At 37.1% G+C, this 13,708-nt stretch overlaps 1 protein-coding gene across 1 annotated transcript in view; it reads left to right on the top strand.

Annotated features, from left to right (window-relative positions):
* The window catches only part of BEND2 (BEN domain containing 2), a 65,592-nt gene extending 52,128 nt beyond the window's left edge, over positions 1-13,464 (top strand). The window contains exons 14-17 of the mRNA XM_055120135.1: positions 1,068-1,189; positions 3,201-3,408; positions 6,129-6,332; positions 9,909-13,464. Coding sequence (XP_054976110.1) covers positions 1,068-1,189; positions 3,201-3,408; positions 6,129-6,332; positions 9,909-10,102 — 728 coding nt within the window. The 3' untranslated portion in view covers positions 10,103-13,464. The remainder of the gene's footprint in view (positions 1-1,067; positions 1,190-3,200; positions 3,409-6,128; positions 6,333-9,908) is intronic.
* The last annotated feature ends 244 nt before the right edge of the window (positions 13,465-13,708 follow it).

Below are 13,708 nucleotides of genomic sequence, written 5' to 3'. Positions count from 1 at the left end.
TTGGAGCCTGGAGCAATAGTACAGCAGGTAGGGCATTTGCCTTGCACGCGGCCAACCCTGGTTCAATTCCCAGCATCCCATATGGTCTCCCAAGCACTGCCAGGAGTAATTCCTGAGTGCAGAGCTAGGAGTAACCCCTGAGCATTGCTGGTTGTGGTCCAAAAAGCAAAAAAACAAGTTGGTGAGTGACAGTATCAACTCTCAACAGTTCTGACTTTCAAGCTCAGAGGGCTGAGGTTCACTGGTTTTTAAGGTTCACACAAAACCTTGAATTCAGTCCCTGGCATTTCCACATTTCAGAGTGTAATTGTAATGGTGCTTTTGGTGTGTTACCCTGTACTTTAAGTGTGGGAACCCTGGTGCACTGCATCCTAGTATGTAACTATCTAAACATTGCAACAACAACAAAGGAAGAAGGGGAAATAAAGTCATTTAAAAAAGGAAGTAAGGGTGTTCTGGGCAGAGGGAATAGCTATGGAGAAAAGAGATAGGTGATATATACGAAGAACTAGCCCAGGGTGCAATAATGTTTATGATAACACTTTTCTCTTTACTGATTTCATTTCATTTTTTTAGTTCTAGCTTACTATAAGTACTCAGATAATTTCATTTTATTCTCAAAGGGCTTGCTGTCATCTCCTTATGTCAGTGTTTTAGAGACTTGCATGTTATAATGAGAAAGGTAAACAGCAAAGTGCTCTTTTGGAATGTCTAAATTCTTAGAAAGTTAGAGAAAAGAATGAAGAACCAAAAAAATTAGGGGCTGGTAAATAGCTCAGAGTTGTGTTGCATTCAGGTGCTAGTGCCCGGCATACATGAATTTGAGTCACCAGATGTGGCATTGGTTGTCCTAAGTATGGCTAGGAACACCTCATCATCAGACCCGAGCACTGTACTATATGCTCTGCCCTCATAGCTCGACCGAATACCACAAGAAGTATCCCCAGCTCCCTAAGCACTGCTTAGAAGGTGTCTCCTGAAATTAAACGAAAATCTCAGTATTTAAATTAGAACTTAATAGTTTTTCCCCCCTCTCATATTTCATCAATGTTTTCTGCTTTTTGCAGAATATGTGGCAACTGTCTTTCCCAACTATGACTTGTGTGAAGGTGGAAAACACTGGGAAAACTGCTTTTCTGATATTAGATCTCTGGTGACCTGTATTTGTTCTGAAGCCAAAGCATTAACCGTAAGCTATTTTTCCTGTAAATTTGGTCACTGCTGTATAAGTACATACTGAATACAATACCATTGCTGATTCATGATACCCAGGATCTTTAGGTTATGTGCTTTAATAGGTTTTTTAATTTTAGAGGTAAGGGATGTTTCCTTAAAAGCTTACTGCCTGTTTATTTCATCCTCGACAATTGATCAAGACCTTGATAAAGATAAAGGTAAGAAAATAAAATATAGTTAGAATTGGTTTATTTGAAGCCATGGGCTGTACTAGAAGAAATTTTAGCTGCAGAGATATTTGGCAAATCTTTTATAGTGTTCCACTAAGTAACACCAGAAATGCAGCGTATGGTGTTGCTAGATGTCCTGGTGGTAGTGAAGGGCCGCACGGGGAAAATGAAAGCATGTCGTTACTTGTTTATGTGATGGCAAAACCTGGTGAAAATGATGGGTATCTTGAGGGTAAGCTGTAATATGTATTTCATGGAAATATATAATAAACAGGAATCTACTTTCTCAACCTTTCTTCTGTAAAATGTGCATTAGAGATTTCTTTTCCCATAGAAAGAATAGGGAAGAGTGTCATGTGTATTACCTTCTTTTGATGAGAACTTAACCGAATGACAATTCCTAATTGGCACCCATGTTTCTCAGACTCCTATTTTCTTGTATGTCTAGTCACTTCTGTATCTCCAGAGTAAGTTTATGAAACTATTTTCCAAGAATATTTGTAGCTGAGCTTATGTTTTCTTGGTGAACGGCTTGATTTCAGTGATAACTCAAGCACCATCTGTCTGAAACCAATCTGCTTATTTTTCACATTCCCTTTTATATCTTCCAAAAACTGCACCCTAAACATTGGAATGTGAAATGAAGATGCCGCCTGGAAAATGGTCATTTGCATTTTTGCTTAGGTGTCAGGAAGAGAAATAGCATCTGCCAGTTGCCTTCTGGGTACTTCCTAAGAAGCAAGATAGGGCCTCGGTTCTCTGTGGGTTTGTGAACCAGCAGCAGCACTGGACAGTTTATGAGAAATGTAGTCTTGAATTCTACCCATACTCACTGGGTGAAAGCAGAGACTGTTTCTTCACTTTAGCAAGACTACCCAGGGAATTTCTGTGCACACTGGAGTTTGAGAAGCCCCAATCTAGAGCCTTGGATACGTATTAGAATCATGTGAGATACTTTACAAAAATAAAGTTATCAGTGTCCTAGGCCCTTTCCCCTCAGTAAGAGATTCTGATTGAGTTTCTTGAGATTGGAACTCATGTACAGCTTAAATAATTGTTTTCTTTTCTTTTCTATCTTTTTTTGTTTTTTGCTTTTTGGGTCACACCCGGTGATGCTCAGGGGTTACTCCTGGCTCTGCACTCAGGAATCACTCCTGGCGATGCTTGGAGGACCATATGGGATGCTGGGAATCGAACCCGGGCCGGCTGCGTGCAAGGCAAAGGCCCTACCCCCTGTGCTATCGTTCCAGCCTCAAAAATTGCTTTCTTAAAGATCCCTAGGGTAATTCAAATGTTTAAATCTACAGCCAAATTTAAAAGCCACTGGGGAAAGAGCAAACAAAAACATTGAAAACAAAAAACTGTCATCTCCTTGAAACTTACTTGTTTATGAAATGTTTGTTAAACATTTATTTCCTGCAAACAGTTCATTATATAGAGTTACTGAGTCCCTCACGAGGCGATGTGTTTAGGAAGGAAGTCTTGATTGAAAATCTCCACCTACACTATTCAAAAATCCTGGTGTATTATACCCAGGGTTCAGACCACCTTACTTGTAGTCTGTAGTAAGTCTGTAGTAAACAAAAAATTGTTTTCAATTTGAAGCGCCATGATTTACAAGACTATTTATGATAGGATTTCATGCATATGGCGTTTGTACACCATATCCTCCTGAGTGTCCACTTCTTTCTACAGGTGCTTAGCTTGCTGCCAACCGGGGCTAGGAGGTAGTGGAGCACAGCCATATTTTCTCAATGCGGGATTTTGTTGAGAGATAACACTTTTGTATTTCAGCATCCTGATGACAACAGTCAAGACCTTCTTACACCCCTATCTGCAGCAATGAGGGAAATAGATGGTCCTGGTGAAAGCAGTTCCCAGATGTTTCAGCCAGCACTTGCCTCACAAAGAAAGAGAAAAATTCCTCAGTACACAGCTGTTGTCATTGGAGAAACAAGTGGAAATTCCAATGGTGGTTCAGTGGCATTGTCTGAAATGTTCGGTGAGTTTTCAAATAATGTTGATGATAAAATAATGTTAAATCTGAATGATGCATCTATGGGGCTAATTGTGCTACTCTCTCTGCTTGTATGTACATTTGAATTTTTTTATGACCAAAGCGTTTATCTCCTATGAACAAGTTGATCAAAGTTAGATTTACCTAGTTCTAACACTGTTCTTGAGTGTTAAACTGTTCTTTTAAGTTGGGAAAGCAGTTCTTGGTAGATCCTCTCACCAGTAGGAACTCTCAGGTTAGGCATTTTGCTACTCAGGTGGAGGAGGAGCTACCGTGGAAAGAGCTGAAAGCATTTTAGGGTCCTGTTGTCTGTGTGCAGGGCACATTGCAGGGACTCCATAAAGAGTTGACAGGAATAAATCAGTCACATCCCTAGACTTCTGTGCCCCCGTTGCTGGCATGCTGCTGGAGGCTCACCTTGCTTGCTAGTGTCAAGTGTCTGTTTGCTCATCGGTGACTAGGCTGCCTGCCACTCATGCTTCCAGATGCCTCCTTCCAAGGATACTGGGGTCTAATAATACTCGAGGTAACTCTGTTCTGTCTTTCCTATTTCATGTCAACCCTAAGTACAACACAGGTACTACCCATGATCCTGATCAATTGAAATCATTGTAGTGATTTGTGGTAAAATTTTCCAGTATAAACACAAGCAATATATATCCCCGTTGTATTTGTTAAAACTGCCCATCATAGAAACAGACCGTCAAAACTTAACCACCATGACAAATCACTGGATAAATAGCCAGTACACTTAAAGAAGCAATGAGCAAACCAAGCTATAGGCAGGAGCCTGAGTGATCTCAAGACTGTGGCCTGTGGGGTCCTGAATTCCCCTGGGACTTCATGTCTACAGCTTCCGTATTCTCAGGGTTTTAGTTTTCACTGTTTAGAGTCCCAGGAGAACAACTAAGCTTTGAATCTTGGGTCATAGGTTGACCTCAAATCAGGTAGAACAAGGGGGTTGGTCACCAAAGTCAGTTGTGAGCCAGGAAGTCATGCTAATTTCTGTGCAGTCTCTTAATGATGCTTCATTAAATACATCAGGAAATGTGCAAGGAAATGAAGTTCCTACAAACATTTTCTTAAAAACTATTGTTAACATTTAAATTTTCTTTCTAGGTCTTTTTAAGAAAACACTGAAAAGTGTTATAACCTGCATATAACTACTTTTAAAAGATATTTAATATGTATGATTTTAGTAAGTAGTTTCCTTAAGAATCTACACGTATTTCTTTCTCTAAAATCGTGGTGGCCACCACCCAGCAGTGCTTAGGAATCATGAAGTATGAGGATGGAATATAGGACTTTGCACATGTGAGGCATATGCTCTATCCATGAACCACATCCCTGGCCTCCATAGTCACTGCTTTTAAATGGTTAGATAACGATCTGTTAAATAAGTTGTACCTTAATTAACTACCTCTTTGTTGTAATTCTTGGAGGGCTTTCTGAAGGGAATTATCAATAATAATATCAAAATAAGATTTTGCATAGATATTTTTACATTTTTATTCTAGATGATCAGAATTTGAACTATCAGGTAGAGTAGTATTAACTCTTTTCTGACTCCTGACAGTTACTATTAGGTTAATCTTTCAGATTTAAGTCTTTGGACCTATCAAATGAATTTTTTAATAATTTCTTTTGAATTTTTTAATAATTTCTTTTGCTAGCTAAATGTTTGGTCTGAAGAATTCAGTAATTTATAGTGGCTCCAATTAATGATGGATGTTCTTAGATAAAAGTTACTCTTATTGACTGGCAAGATTCATATTCTCTGATCGTTTATTCAGCAAGTAATTACACATAATTATATTTTTCAAGTATGGTTAGGTTGAAGCAATCATAATGGACTGAAGCGAATGATGATTAGATTGTAGAGCTACAGAAAACCTGCATTTAAAAGATTACAAGCATTCAAATCTGAATCACTGTGCTTATTTCTGAAAAAACTTCTTTTAAAAATTAGGGAAATTGCATTAAGCTACTTTAAATTTATAACTAAATATAACATTAAAGCTCATTTTATCCTAAAAATGGACTGAATCATCCTGAACAATAAAGAGCAAGTGGTGGAATCATGTCCTTGGTCATACTTACACCAGTTTTTATGCTGTTTCAGTGGTACACCAAATAACCTCTTAAATTCTTGAGCCTAAAAATTAAAATATTAAACGTGCTATTAAAGCCTTTTGCTGACCTTGTCTTCGGTGTACCTTATGGATTGTGGTCTGATGTTGAGGTCTTTAATCCATTTTGATCTGATTTTTGTACATGGTGTCAGGTGGAGGTCTAAGCCCATTATTTTGCATGTGGTTGTCCAGTTATGCTAGCACCATTTGTTGAAGAGGCTTTCCTTGCTCCACTTCACATTTCTTGTTCCTTTATCAAACATTAGATGATCATACATTTGGGGTTGTGTGTAGGGATATTCCACCCTGTTCATTGGTCCATGGCTCTGCCTTTATTCCAGTACCATGCTGTTTTAATTGTTACCGCTTTGTAGTGAAGTTTAAGGTAGAGAATGGACACTGGTGAAGGGATGGTCTCACAAACACTGTATGAGGGAAACACAAGCACGAAAATGTGTAAATCTGTAACTGTATCCTCACGGTGACTCACTAATTAAATAATTTTTTTTTAAAAAGCCTTTTGAAAATTTGAATGTAATATCTGCCACAAAATTTTACATATTTCTATTTCAGGTTATTTTGGAAATCCATGTAGAAACATACTGCTGTCGATTGAAGTTATGACTGTAGCAAAAAACAAACCTCGCCCAGAGCTGTCAGCCAGATACCTTATTCGCAGACTGTTCTCAGATGAGGTCCTGATAAGAAGCAATGTCTACGGCCATGTGACTCTTGGCATAAATCCCCTTAATGCCAATAAGATTGGTGCTCTTCGAGGTTTGTTGTATGATATTATGTGAGAATAAATCAATGAAAATTGTGTTATAGAAGGCAGAAAGAAAGATCCATTCAGAGCTTTACAATTCCCTCCTAGGGTGTGACAAGGAGCAGATTCATGAGTTATGTTCCCTTTTGCGTATGGGTTCTCAAGACTAATTGGCTGTCTTTGCATGGCATCATTATACTAGGGAAGACAGTATTGATTGGCTCCCGGGTATGGATTGTATGGATTGCCAGGTTTATGGAAAATGAAACACCATAATGTATTGAGGAGCAAGGCAGAAGCTACAGAACTTTGCCAATTTCAGTTTTAGTAATAGTGCTGCAGGTTAATGTTCTGTTTTATTTCTTATGTGCCTGAGCATAGTATAGTATTTGTGATCCTCATAAATGAGATAACAAAGCTGCTAAAAGCAGGAATCTAATCCAAAATATGGAGAAAGCAGAAAGCAAAGTATTTCTTTACTCACTTTCCCACAGCAAAAACATGAATTTGAGCCTTGATCAGGTATCAGTTGGTTCCCCTTGGTTCCTACATAAAGCCCCCTTCCCCCTATCAAGTTCAAAAACGAGTGAGAGAGAACTACTAGTATCAGGCAGGTAGGGATAAAAATGACAGCTTTATCATATCTGCTCATTCTTTCAACCATTTTGATTTGGAGATCCCTCTAGATGTAAGCCTGAGTATTGGAGAATAAATATTATTTCCAATGTTTTCCCAGTAGTCTTAGACTCTTACAGCTAAGTTTCTTCCACTTCAGTTATTAATCATATAAATACTTCCGGTCTTTCATGTTAAGATTCAGTGACTATTCTCAAATGTGTTCAAGTTAACCCATAATACAGTAGGACTATTAGATCTAGGCTGTTGATGTAACCTAAGAAAAAACATTTACAATTTCAAAACTTATGTTCAATTAAAACCTCCTAGATACTTTTTCCCTGTTTCGTTTTGTTTTGAGGGTACACTCCTGGATCTACACTCAGGAGTCACTTCTGGTAACAATATAGGATGCCAGGGATAGAACCCAAGTTAAGCTGCATGCAAGGAAAGCACCTTACCTGCTGTGCTATCTCTTGGCTTCAGATACTCTTATTCTATTTGTTGACTTTTATCCAGTACATAAATTTATATTTAGGTAATTTCTGTGTATATTCTTAGTATCTTTTAATGGAAATGTAGTATTTTGTAGTTATTCCTCCTGTTAGTGTAGAGCAGTTTTTCTTACATGACCGTGACTACCTTCTGGCCTTGCTTTTTTTCTGTGGTCACTCATCTCTTATTAGTTTGGGCCACTAGTGTTCTGTCTGTTCTGGTCCCAATTTTCATGATTTTTGTTGGGGTCCCTCTTGGAATTATGTGGGCATCTTCAGCCCTCAGATGAGAAATGCTGGTGGAAAGCTGCCATCCCCAGACCATGTTTCTTGTAGAAACTTTACTGTTAATCAGGGTTTCATGAGTAAAGTAATTCTCTAGTCATTCCAACGTAAGATCTTTGTTTTCCTTGATATCCAATTCGTCCTTAGTATATTGTTTCACTGTTTTGAATACCTTTAACTGGCTAGCCCACCAAGATCACCATAGTCCTGACTCTGTTGTCTTATGTGTTCATGAACTCTTACCAAGGCATCTGCATCTGTCAACTTTGACTTTGCATGCCTCTTTGCTGAGGAATTTATGGGGGGTTGGAAGGATCTAACCAGAGTATAGTATTTCCAATTTGCCAGAATTAGAGCCTTTTTCCACAAGAAATTTTTTAAGGAATTGATTTTCAGAGAACAGATTTTTGGGATCACCAACCAATTTAAGTTTGTCATTGTAGCTTGTTGGGCTGGAGTGATAGCACAGCGGTAGGGCATTTGCCTTTCATGCGGCCACCCCCCGTTCGATTCCTCTGCCCCTCTCGGAGAGCCCGGCAAGCTACCGAGAGTATCAAGCCCACACGGCAGAGCCTTCCAAGCTACCCGTGACGTATTGGATATGCCAAAAACAGTAACAATAAGTCTCACAATGAGAGACGTTACTGGTGCCCGCTTGAACAAATCGATGAGCAACGGGATGACAGTGACAGTGAGTGATTGTAGCCTGTTGAAAGCTTTGCAGGTATTGTCTTTGTCTCCAACTCTTCAAGTTATCTATCGCAGCGTTGCTGTCTTGTGCAGGTGGCATAACTAATTTTATTAATAGGAATGTTCAGTCAGAGCCTGGTGTTGAATCCAGTGACATTCTTAATAGTCATTAAATACTTCTTCCAGATATCACTGATCTATTTTGTTCTTTGGATATGAAAGTTTTTCATCTATGTTGCATGCATTGATGAAAAATACTTGGATCTGAGCTACACTTACAGCATTGCCCTGATTTCCCAGCCATCAATCCTAACAAGAAACAAATGAGGTTAACATAGTCAGTTAAGATGGCCTGGAATATCTCTATATCCTTTACTTAGGGCTCAAAGGTACTTAGAAAATGACATACACAACAGGACAACTTCACACTTTTAGTTAACACCTCTTTCACCATCCCTTTTGTCTGGCCCACTTTCTCTTAAGAGTGCTCCTCGAGTGGGATGATGCTGTCTCTGTCCTTTATAAATCTTCCACTTCAAGACACACTAATGGTTATAAAACTTTCCTTTTGAGATAAGCCAAGCAAATAGCAAAAAAAAAACTTAGCATTTACAACTTCTTACCACTAAAGGTGTGAATTACAAAGCCTTAGAATGTTTCCATTTGTTATAACTAAAAGCTTGTATGTTTGAATTTTTTTTCTTTTTGGGTCACACCCGGTGATGCACAGGGGTTACTCCTGGCTTTATACTCAGGAATTACTCCTGGCGGTGCTCAGGGGACCATATGGGATGCTGGGAATAAAACCCAGGTTGGCCGTGTGCAAGGCAAACACCCTACCCACTATACTATTGTTCCAGCCCCTGTATGTTTAAATTTAAGAAAATTTTACCTTGAATAAGGAAGGTAGTAGATTATTTCTATTCTGATTATGTAGCAAGATCATTGCATATTGTTCTATTGCAATTATTGCAGATATTTAATATTATTCTTTTATTATCCTTTTCAAACTTTTATTTCTTTGTTTATTATTGGGGCATCTTTAGCAGTGCTCTAGGGCTTTTGGGGACCTCCCCTCTATCCTCAGCCCAGTGGTGAGGGTGCAATGGTTTGGTGCTTGGGTCATTTATGTGATGCTCTTTGGGCCAGTTCTGCTGAGGGGCACAAGAGCCACACTCCTAGTGGTGCTCAAGTGCCACCAGGACTACACTTGGCAATGTATTAGTGGCACTTAGTTCAATTCCTGGCAGTGTATTATGCCAGGAATTGAACTAAGGACCTCATGCATGCAAGACTGATGCTCCGCCTCTCTGAGCTATCTTCCCCATTATATTCTTTTAGATTTGAAGTTCAGTTCAACTAATTTAATAATAGTTAAGAGCCCACGTGCTTAACTTAGTTTAAATAGTCCTTACTCTTTTATAGACATAGGAATAGATGTATAAATTTTAATTTATTTCTCTGATAAGTGATTTTTAAGTAATGGTTGTTTTTAATCCTCAGAGTTCCTCCAGGAGGCCTTTCCAGATCGTGACCTATCAGAAAGTGGAAGTGACTGGAAGTTGTGTGTGACCGCTATCAATAGCTGTATTCGTAGTCTCAGGCATGACTGCAGGAAGGGCAAACTCAAGTTGACTCAGGAAACTATCCCAACAGAAGAGTCAAGAGATTCTGACTCAAGTGATGAAAGCTCTTAAATGTCAATCATTCAGCTTTTCCTTTAAACTGTAATATCTTTAAGTTTTCTAAGTTGATATTTTAAAATTATCTGGTTGTAATGGTGATATAGTTCTGTATTTACACTTGGAGACTTAGTCACTTTCCTGCCCACAGTAAAGGCAGAATTGCATTTGGAAGACATGTTACACTTTATCTCTTGAGCAAAATTATAGACACTGTTCTGATGAGCACTTACTATTAATGGATTTTTTAGGGCTTTAGTACCCATAAGTTTTCATACCTCTTATTAATGCAGGATGAGGATAATATGTTTATTTCTCAGTGCCAGATGAAATCTGAGCATCAGTGAAGCAAATATGTTTGAGTAATTGGATAGTCAAGCCATAATGCTTTGTGAACTTTTATTATTTGTCAAGTGAATGGTCACTTACAGAGCTCTACCATTTAAGAATGGAGGTATGGTTTACATACCACCAAAACATTCATTGTCTGTCTTAAGTATCCATCAGAAGATTCATTGACAGTCATAATAATGCTGTGTCAACTTCATTTGTTAAGTGAATGGTCATTTACAGAGCTCTACCATTTATGAATGGAGGTATGGTTTACATACCACCAAAATATTCATTGACTTTGTTATGTATCCATCAGAAGATTCATTGACAGTCACCATAATGCTGTGTCAACTCTATTTGTCAAGTGCATGGTCACTTACAGAGCTTTATCATTTAAGAGTGGAGGTATGGTTTACATACCACCAAAACCCTCATTGACTGTCTTACGTATCCATCAGTAGAAGATTCCTTGACAGTCATCATAATACTGTGTCCACTTTATTTGTCAAGTGAATGGTCATTTACAGAGCTCTACCATTTAAGAATGGAAGTGTGGTTTATGTACCACCAAAACACTCAATGACTTTGTTAAGTATCCATCTGTAGAAGATTCATTGGATTGACAGTCACATGGTTTGACTGAAGCTTTCTAGAGATGAGACAATATTCTTTTGATTACTCCTGAGAATAGCATTCTTTCAATTACCTCCTGATAATACTTTATCAAAGAGGTTTGCTAATAGTCACATAGAAAATTCTGCCCAGAGGTTTTGATTCCACTCAAGTAAGTTGTGAATCACTCCAGTGAAAAAGAATTGGACTAAATTTAGGCACTAACTTTTGTTTTTTGTTTCTGAAATGACTGGTTGAAGATTTTCATGTTGACAGTATTTTTCTGATTGCTTCTACCGTATCATAAGATTCAATTGCACACACATTTAAATCTGTGTGATTTAATGCTGACAGAAGTTTTGAAGAACTAAAAAAATTAATGCATTCGGTTCTTGGGATTTTATTTTTAATCATTAAAAAAACTTTCTCAAATTTTAACCCTCAATTTTGATACTTTTTTTGAGGTAACATTTAAGACTGTCTTAAGAGTACAGTCTTAAGCTCTCAAAATGTATGTCACTATGCCACGCCTACCTCCCAAGTATCCCTCCACTGCAGTCCACTGGACTCTCATCCCTCTCAGCCTCCTCCCCACTCCTGCCCACCTGCAACCATAATTTTCAGAGTTCAAGGTTTTCTTTGATTTTTTTGAGTCCAATTTTTTCTTTCTTTTGCTCTTCTGTTTCCTTACTTTGAATTTGGTCCTCTCATAAAATATTTGCCTTTGTTATGCTTTTCTTGAAGGCAGGAGTCAAACCTAGCAGTGCTTGGGAATCACTTTGAGCCATATCCCCAGCCCCCTTCTGACAGTTCCTTAGGCATTTTATTTCAAAGAAAATTGACTATTCAAGCAGTAGAAAATACTGCATAATTTTGATTTTTGATCATTTAAGAACAATTTTATCAATAACAATTGCCATCTTTAAGCTTCAGCCTTTCATTTCATTACATTTGTTTTAATATAAAGTAGGTTTTTGTAGTTCAAAAGTGAATTATTTTCCTTGGGCGAGTTCAGTCTTTAGTTATGGTAATTTGCATATAACACATGGTCTTGTTTTAGATAACTGATGTTAATTGGCGAAGTAATAAGTAGGTCAAATAGTATAATTTGAGTAACAGTAGGCAAGTTATTTTTGTGCACTTTGAGACTTTACAATAGTTTTATATGAATAATATTTAGACTACAGACATATTTCATATTCTGTAGCTTTGGAAAAGTAAATTAAACTTTAGTTTTGAGTACTTTAGTGTGTTGTAGTGTAACTCGTTCTGTAAAGATAAACTAAATGTTTTAGGTTTTAAAGATTAGTCTTAAAAAAAATTGCAGTTTTTACTTTTAGCTTAATAAAACTACTATTTTTACATGACTCTTTATGCTTTTAGATCCCACATATCTTTATACTTTAAGTTACCATAGGTCTTTATACCATAGATCTTATACCATTAAGATACAGCAGTGGTCTTAAAATGTAGATAATTTGATCCCCCCAAAAAAACTTTCATAGAGGCAAAATACTTGATCAAAATGATTCAAATAAATTTATATTTGGTTTTACCTTCACCATTCACTTAACAAATAACTGTACAAATTACTGTTAATAGAGCTAATGTGGAAAAATAAAGTTGTAGCCTGTGAAAGGTTAAATTTCAGTTTTTGTATGCAGATTTCAGATAGCATTTTTCTTTTGTTGTCTGAAATATTCCCTGAATTAGAAGGAAACTAAAAAGCTTATTTTACAAAACTAAAAACTTTATATTGACATTTTTTCCAAGTTTTATATGTGGTTAACTTAATTATGGTGGTTTCTTAAATAAGTAGACTAACCCATTTTCTACTATGCTGGTAATTTTCCATAGTTTCACATTTTCTTGTATGGTAAGTAGTTACTAGGTAGCTAAATATGACTACATCACTGGAAATGTGGTTAATTAGGGAAATACAATTTAAATTTTATCTTTCTGCCTTATGTGGATAGAGAGTTCAGTATTGGATATCATAATTTAGAATATTTAAAGTGCCTAAAATGTTTACCATGATTTGAATCTTATACATGTAACTTATTTAAAATTACACTTGACAAAATAAATTTCATAAAGTGCTTTGTATTTTATTTCAAACAAACTTGGAACTTTTAAATGTAAATTTTATCGATATACTTGTATTTTACAGTAATTTGAAATTTCCAGAGTCAGTCTTTCCACCTCTGTGTTAACTACACCCCACCAAAGTTGTACCCTCACACTATTCAGATGACTCTCTCTACTTGTTCCTCTCATTCCACCTTCCATTTCCCTCTGGTAACTACCATATTTAGATTCCACTGGTTATAATTAGACCTTTTCTGTCTTCAAAATTGTTTAAGCTTTTGAGTTTATTTCCTGACACCACCAAAATTGTGTTATTGTATTAGTACAATATTGAAAAATTTAAATGCCTGACCACTGTTTTTGATAAATAAATGTATATCTTTAATATAGTGTTTTTCCATATGAATACAGTGAATAAACATTTGAAATATTCTTGAATACAGATGCTTTCTTAAAATGTAGTGGTTTTTTTTTTTGTTTGATCAGAGACCTTTATTTGGGTCTTTGTGATCCATCAAGAAACTTGCACAGAACATTCTCTTTATATCCACCCCAAGCCATGGCAGCTGCTGCCTCCAGGTCTGAAGC

The sequence above is a fragment of the Sorex araneus genome, chromosome X (genome assembly GCF_027595985.1).
Source record: "Sorex araneus isolate mSorAra2 chromosome X, mSorAra2.pri, whole genome shotgun sequence".
Classification (NCBI taxonomy): domain Eukaryota; kingdom Metazoa; phylum Chordata; class Mammalia; order Eulipotyphla; family Soricidae; genus Sorex; species Sorex araneus.
Note: the sequence above shows the minus strand (reverse complement) of the source record. Positions and strands in the feature narration are given on the sequence as shown.